At 40.5% G+C, this 7,226-nt stretch overlaps 2 protein-coding genes and 1 long non-coding RNA gene across 4 annotated transcripts in view; 1 reads left to right on the forward strand and 2 right to left on the reverse strand.

Moving 5' to 3' along the window:
• The window catches only part of cnn1b (calponin 1, basic, smooth muscle, b), a 16,649-nt gene extending 11,766 nt beyond the window's left edge, over positions 1-4,883 (forward strand). Inside the window, exons 2-7 of the mRNA XM_015015318.1 lie at positions 686-807; positions 904-970; positions 1,066-1,203; positions 1,997-2,113; positions 2,203-2,349; positions 2,850-4,883. Of these exons, the coding sequence (XP_014870804.1) occupies positions 686-807; positions 904-970; positions 1,066-1,203; positions 1,997-2,113; positions 2,203-2,349; positions 2,850-3,095 (837 nt within the window). The 3' untranslated portion in view covers positions 3,096-4,883. The remainder of the gene's footprint in view (positions 1-685; positions 808-903; positions 971-1,065; positions 1,204-1,996; positions 2,114-2,202; positions 2,350-2,849) is intronic.
• Positions 4,884-4,890: 7 nt separating this feature from the next.
• LOC106935058 (transcription elongation factor 1 homolog) overlaps positions 4,891-7,226 on the reverse strand; it is a 6,667-nt gene continuing 4,331 nt past the window's right edge. For both annotated transcript variants that reach the window (XM_015015322.1, XM_015015321.1), the window contains exon 4: positions 4,891-5,466. In XM_015015322.1, the coding sequence (XP_014870808.1) occupies positions 5,402-5,466 (65 nt within the window). In that variant the 3' untranslated portion in view covers positions 4,891-5,401. The remainder of the gene's footprint in view (positions 5,467-7,226) is intronic.
• Positions 6,068-7,226, reverse strand: part of LOC106935059 (uncharacterized) — a 4,537-nt gene continuing 3,378 nt past the window's right edge. Inside the window, exon 2 of the long non-coding RNA XR_001421829.1 lies at positions 6,068-6,187. This is a non-coding gene — a long non-coding RNA (uncharacterized LOC106935059). The remainder of the gene's footprint in view (positions 6,188-7,226) is intronic.

Raw genomic sequence — 7,226 nt, forward strand, 5'->3', positions numbered from 1 at the left:
AAAAAAGAAGAAAATAAACATGCAGGTGAGGCTGAGGGGGGGGGGAGGTTTTCTTTAACTAAATGCAAAACAACCTGAATTTAAATGAGCAGTAAGTTCTTTCCTATGTCTGAAAATCTACTTTTGCTGTATTTATTTAGTGACTTTTAGGCAAAACAAATTTGACTAAAATCAGAATCTACAGACTACAGATTTTAAATGTTCAGCCAGAAAACGTCCCTTCAGTCTGTCGCATAGAATCCAAACAAAATTAATTGTGAATTTTTTTTTTTTTTTTGGGAAACCTCTAATGGCAGAAAACATGTTTTTTTTTTTTTTTTTTTTTCACTACAGTCTCCTCACAGGAGCAGTGGGAAATGGAAACATTTCTACTGCTTTTGTCAGTGAGTTGTAGTCAAACCACCGTTGCTAACTTGGGAAATTTTACGCTATACTTGGCAACTTTTCCAAACAAACTGAATTAGCAGGTCAGACTTTTAAATATCAGTGATTGGCCATAAAACTGCAATCGGTGCACCCCTAAACTTAATGCATTTCAACAAAAAACCAATTTACAACATAAGTTATCTCAATTAGACACCAATGCACTCAAGAAAACGGCCTAATCCCATCAATCTGAATGTTCTGGGCACCGATCAATGTAAATCTCCAGTCTTGTACTGATTTACTGCTTTCTTTCCATCAGCTGGCTGGGAAGTACGACCCACACAAGGAGGAGGAGCTGAGGCTGTGGATCGAGGACGTGACCGGCAAACGAATTGGAGAGAACTTCATGGAGAGTCTGAAGGACGGAGTGTTGTTGTGCGAGTGAGGCGCCGCCGGCTTTGGAGGCACAAAACTTTCCTAGTGTTCTGGTAAATATCCTCCTCCTAACTCAAGTTTTTCTTTTTTCTCCATTTGTAGACTCATTAACGTTCTACAGCCAGGTTCAGTGAGGAAGATCAACCACTCCAGTCAGAACTGGCACAAGGTACTGCAGCAGCAACACAACACACTTCTGTTCCCCCCGTTTTACTTTTCCTCTCACTCGGCTAACTCCACGTTCCGTCCTGACCACGTCCCCAGCTGGAAAACATCGGGAATTTTGTCCGCGCCATCACGGAGTACGGCCTGAAGCCGCACGACATCTTCGAGGCCAACGATCTATTTGAGAACGTCAACCACACGCAGGTTCAGTGTTCCCTCATCGCCCTGGCTGGAATGGTGAGACGCTTCAGTAGATCTTAATGTCAGTAAATTAGAATGTCATAAAAAAGGTTTATTTAATACAGGTGAAAATGTTTAAAGTATAAAATGGAGAACGGATAACCACAATTTGGCTTGTTGTGGTCATGTTGGCCACACGTAGTCACTAAAAAAGCTGCATCCATGCATTTTAATGGAAAGTTGAGTGGAAGGAAAGTGTAAGAAAGGTGCACAAGATTACAATTTTCCAGATGGTAGTCATTGAAGCCCTCCACGAGGAAGCAGAAGGTCATCACTGCTAAAAAAAAAATGGATGTTTGGAAAGCTAAATTCATATATTTTAATGGAAGGTTAAGTGGAAGGAAAAGGTGCATGAAATCACAATTGTCCAGATGTAAGCCATCCACAAACGGGGTAAATCACAGGTCATCACTAATGAAGCTGGCTGTTCAGAGAGCTGCAGCCATGTATTTTAATGGAAAGTTAAGTGGAAGGAAAAAGTGTGGTTGAAAAAGGTGCACAATTGACTAGAAAATCCAGTCGTGAGAGGAATATTGAAGTTCCTCTTTATTGGGCTTATGAAATATTATCTGAGAAAGTCCATCTTAAGTTTTTAATTTTTAGCAATAAATGAACAGAAATAAATGCTTGATGTATCACTATGGATCAATGCCTTTTTAATGGAAAGTTAATTTAACTTTTTGAAATAAATTATGTTTCTGATGTTTTTGGACACACTTGTAGGTCTGCATGTTGACTCTGACTGTTACACCAAAGACATTTAAAAGTTTCGTGTTTTTTCTCTTATCAGGCCAAATCTAAAGGTTTCCATTCAAAGTACGATCTGGGCGTCAAGTACGCTGAGAAGCAGCAGCGGTACTTTGCTCCCGAGAAGCTCAGGGAAGGACGGAACATCATCGGCCTGCAGGTTAGGAAGGACGAAGCGAGTCTACAAACATCCTGTACGCGTTTCGGTTTTAACTCGCAGCCAACGCTAACGTGTTTCTGTGTTTTCAGATGGGAACCAACAAGCTCGCTAGCCAGAAGGGCATGACCTCCTACGGTACACGACGCCATCTTTACGATGCCAAAATCGCCATGGATACCCCAGTGGACCAGTCTACAATCAGCCTACAAATGGGCACCAACAAGGGGGCCAGTCAGGTGAGGGGGAAAAAACCCCAACTAATTTAACTATTTGATTTTCATTTGTTTAAAAAAAAAATAAATAAATAAAAGTCTTAAGATTAAGAAAATTTTCACTTTCTGCAGATTTTTTATTCAACTCCCCGCCCCCCCAACAATAATATAAATGCATTAAAATTAATACCTTAGGGCTGCAACTAGTTATTTTAGTAATCGATTATTCTATCACTCATTCTGATTAATTAATTATATTATAAATTGGCACATGTTGCAGATTTTTCATTTAATCACTTAAGCCTATATCAAATAATAGAAATCCATTAAAATGCTAACTAATTAGCATTTTTAATGCTAACATGCATGTTTATTTGTAGATGCATCTCAAACTAAAAAAATGTCTAATTTTGATTAATTAATCTGATTAAATGTTTCAGCCGTAGCGTCAAACGTCGCAACTTTAAGGCTTCTTTACAAACCCCTTCATTTAACTCTGTCTTGCCGCCCCTCCTCCCCTCCAGGCTGGCATGATGGCACCAGGAACCAGGCGGCACATCTTCGACAAGAAGCTGCAGCTGGAGAAATGCGACACCTCCACCATCTCCCTGCAGATGGGCACCAACAAGGTGGCCTCCCAGCAGGGCATGACCACCTACGGCCTGCCGCGCCAGGTCTACGACACCAAATACTGCGCCAACCCCGTGGACACCTACTACAACAACGGCAGCGAGGCAGAGTTCGACGGCTACAACCAGTACTCTGACTAAAGAAGCCACGCCCCCACAGCCCCTCCCCTTCCCTTTGCTTTAACGCCAGACATCCCTCCACAGCTGTCTCTGCGACAAGCAAAGCCTCCAGACTCTAAATGACGTCGTGGCGTCATTAGTTCCCCCAATCGTTTTTTTCAAACATGTTTTTACGCCGAAGGATTTTATATTTTTGCTTTTCCATGAGCACGAGATAAAATAAAATGTTGTTTACACTGGCCTTGTGTCACAAAAAAAGGTCATGCTGTGGCTGACTTCTGTTGCCGTGGTTATTTGTAGAAAATACCCATGCTGCAAAAAGTAGAGATATATTGATCTTTGCTATTTATAGTTTTTTTTTTTTTTTTACTGCTTTTTTTTTTTATTCAGATTTTAACTCCTGGTACCCTTAACTTCTCGCTGTTGCCTTTCCAAACATGTTTGAACACTGATGGGAGTAGAATCAGGAAGTTGGTGCTATTGAACTTTGACCCAACCACATTAAAGGCTCCGCAGGCTGGAAGGAAAGTTTGGGAAGGAAACATCGGAGCCACAGATTGATCTGTAAAACGACAGATGCCGATCCAGCAACGTCGGCCATCAAACGGCGCTGACCTGTGTGGCTCGTTGGCGGCATTCGGGGTTCTGAGGAAGCGTTCGGAATGCTTTTCGGTCACAACTGTTCACCGCTTTCACAGAGGAACACACGTCTGTGTAATGATGTGTAGTTAGAGGTGTGGAGAACATATTTATCAGTAGTTTCTTGTATTGCACGCAAGTCCACTTAAGTCACCCTTTGTTTTGTCAGCAGTTTCCTTCTGTAGTTAATTTAGGCGTTGGTGTTGTTGCTTCACTTGCACTTGAGGTTTTGTGCAGAAAATGGTGGTGGAATGTTACAAGCTACAATTCAGAAATTACAAATAATTTAGTATCGCTACAGTGGCGCCTCGGGTTAACACAGTTAAAGAACCGCAACCATTAGCAATTTAGTAAAACCTGCAAATAACTGAGACTCCTCAAAAGTTTATAACTAAGGGCGCAACGATTGCAATATTTTGGCCGATCGACCATTAAGGAGCCTGACAATTTATTTTTTTTCCCCCTCTAAATGTAGTGACTAAGTTGGCAACAGTAGGGTGACTAATGTGACGTAGTGGCCAGATTTCCGTCTGCGCTCTCGCTGCAGAGAAATGGGGAAAGAGGCTGATTCTTAGACCTTTGCAGATGTAAATAAAACCCAAACGCATGTGCTGATTACCAAAATTAAGTAAATCTGAGTAAACCCCCCACCCCCACATCAAACTGCAACACATGGGGCCAAGCATGAAGAGCAGGTAGTGGGAACAACGTGCCACCATTCTCAAATCTGATTGGCTTACAGACGAGGGCTGAGCATCAGCAACGGCAACTAATGGAAAACTGGGCCTATAGAAATATTTATGATCACTTTATTGTAGGGTTGCAGATGCCACTCATTGTGATGCATTATCCAATTGGTTCAATTAATTGGCTGTATGACTAATGGAAGTACGCCATCTAGTGTCGCTTGCATGACTTATCAATCCACCACTTTTAAAATTGTTTTGCATTTACTGAATTCCAATTTAGTTGTTTTTTTATTATTTTTTTTGGATTGCATTAAACTGAATGTTTTCATGCGGTCGCCACAACAGCACTGATGTGGGTTTTGTTGTAAATAAACAGTTTCACCGTAAATTTCTGTTCCAGGATCGAGGCCAGGATCACTGTGCGCCTTTCACTAAAAGAAAAACAAAAAAAACTTTTGTGCAATAAAAACACTTGAAAATGCCAACTGTGATTTCATTGTTTTAATCACTGTCAGCACCTGAAGGTGTGGAATGCATCACAGTGGCGCGAAAACAGACGATTGTGAAACCACCGGGATAAAAAAGTTGGAAATTTTTTTTTTTTTTTTCAGTGCATCACTGATACAGGTTCTACAGAAACAAAAAACGGTAAAACACAATTATTAAACTTTAGAACATCAAAATAAAGTAAATGGCTGATTATTTAATGGGGAGGGGGGATATTTTAAGTGGAAAATCTCCAAGACAGTTTGGTCCATTAACAGGAAAAATAAAACATTTACCCAAAACAAATGGAGGCTACATACAAACGTGAAACATGTTTATATTTACATGTGACTGGGAAGTTGCTCCGACCAGAGGAATGTGACTCAGTCAGCAAGTGGAACTAAAAAGAATTTGACATGCTTCAGAGAAAAAGGGAAAAAAAAAACTAAACGTTTGGCTACATGAGGTGAACCCAGAGTGAGTCTCCGATGGAGGCGTGAGTTGTGGACATGACTACTGATTGGCCGCTTCGCAGGCGTCGATCCAGTCGCTGTAAACGTCCACGGGTTCAGAAAGATCTGCAGATGAGTCGCTGAGGAAGAAGATCCTGTTTGTGCTGATTTTTTTCATAACTTGTTTTCTGGAACATTTTCCTTAAAACCTGACATGGTTGGTATTTTTCCTCTTATGTTTTACAGGTGCTTAGCAGCACAGGAGCACCACAAGGCACTGTACTCTCACCATTTCTTTTCACTCTGCACACTTTAAGATCAAAGTGTTTTTGAATTTCAATGCTATTAAAGCAATATCAATTTACTATGAAAGATAATAAAATAAGGCATCTGAACAGTTGGTGGTGCTGTTGTGCTGCAGTGAGAAGGCTCTGGGTTGGAATCCCTGTCTGGAAACTGTCTGCATGGAGTCTCCATGTTTTCCCCAGGAATGGATTATTACTACAGCCCACAAACCTCACTGTAAAGTTAACTGGTCACTCTGTGACATTTGCGTCCAGTGTGAGCGTCCACTGCTGTAAGACTGTCCAACTGGCTAATTATTTACATGTCTTTGTAATCAAAGACATGTAAAATGCAAGTTCATAAAAGTTGGAATCTGTGAGAAAACAATTACTGTGCCCCAAACTGTCCTTGTGACATTGATATATTTGCAATAGAGCTTTTGTCTGAAATATGGAAAAACTATTTGAAAAGCTAACATATGCTTTAAGTAGCTCCTCCAATATTTTATGAACTCTAGTCTTCTAGAAGAACTGCGCTGTACTTTATTTTCTGCACAGTACACCTGTGATTAGGCCTGTCACGATAACAAATTTTGCTGGACAATTGTCTAAAAAATTATTGCGATAAACGATAATATTGTTTCAAGACCAGTTGACACTGATTTAATGGAAATGACTAATAATACATGTGATTTCCTGCCATAGATGGATGCACTTTATTTTCAAAAGAACACATAACACTGGAACTGATAAACTGAATCAGTTCCAGTGTTAATGGATTCTCAGTCTCCATTAACAAAAAACATACTTGAATAAAAACTAAACATAAAGCCAAAGTGGAAATAAATATTACATTCAACCAAAAGAGTGCAGATTATGAAGTCTGTATACTATATTGCCCTTTAGTGATCACTATATTTAAATAGAGAAGATGGGCACATCCGACTACCCAATGCAGTAGATCACACTACACGATTTTTTTTTGCCCCTATTTTCCCCTTAGGACAATCTAAGATCGTTGGCCGATCTAAGATTGTCTGTTGATTTCGTAACCGATCATCCTGCAGTGTGATTTAGATCGTTGTGGCCGCGCTGCCTGTTGAATGTGACAGGTAGCCAATCAGAAAGCGCAGATTCTCCTCCATGCTTTCTGAGGGGAAATTACGGAGGGAAATCCCAAACAGCTGACACGGCGCAATCCGAAGTCCAGCGGACATCGGAGATGATATGTGGAAACAACATTAATGTTTATTCAACATTTCGTGCAAAGAATATAGAAATTACAAGGGAATGAGTTAGAGCCAAATTGCTACCGCAGTTGATAAACCCGGTAATGTTTCAGCTGTTCTTCGTTAACGTGACATAAATAGGTTATAATGATTTTCATTCAGTCAGAACTTTATGCTGACTCTAGCCACATGCATCACAGGTAGATTCTAGTAAAGCATTGATTAATGCCCAATTTTAAAATTAGTTAACTGGACTTGTAGCCATTATTTTGTGCCCAGGTGGCTGGACACCACACGGCACGACGAACCCGATCGAACCGTTATACCTAGGATTTCTGTTGGCTAATGTGTGATCTCTCAGGTTTTGAAAATA

Source organism: Poecilia latipinna, unplaced genomic scaffold (assembly GCF_001443285.1).
Source record: "Poecilia latipinna isolate Pla-1442-1.1 unplaced genomic scaffold, P_latipinna-1.0 Scaffold1902, whole genome shotgun sequence".
Taxonomy (NCBI): Eukaryota; Metazoa; Chordata; class Actinopteri; order Cyprinodontiformes; family Poeciliidae; genus Poecilia; species Poecilia latipinna.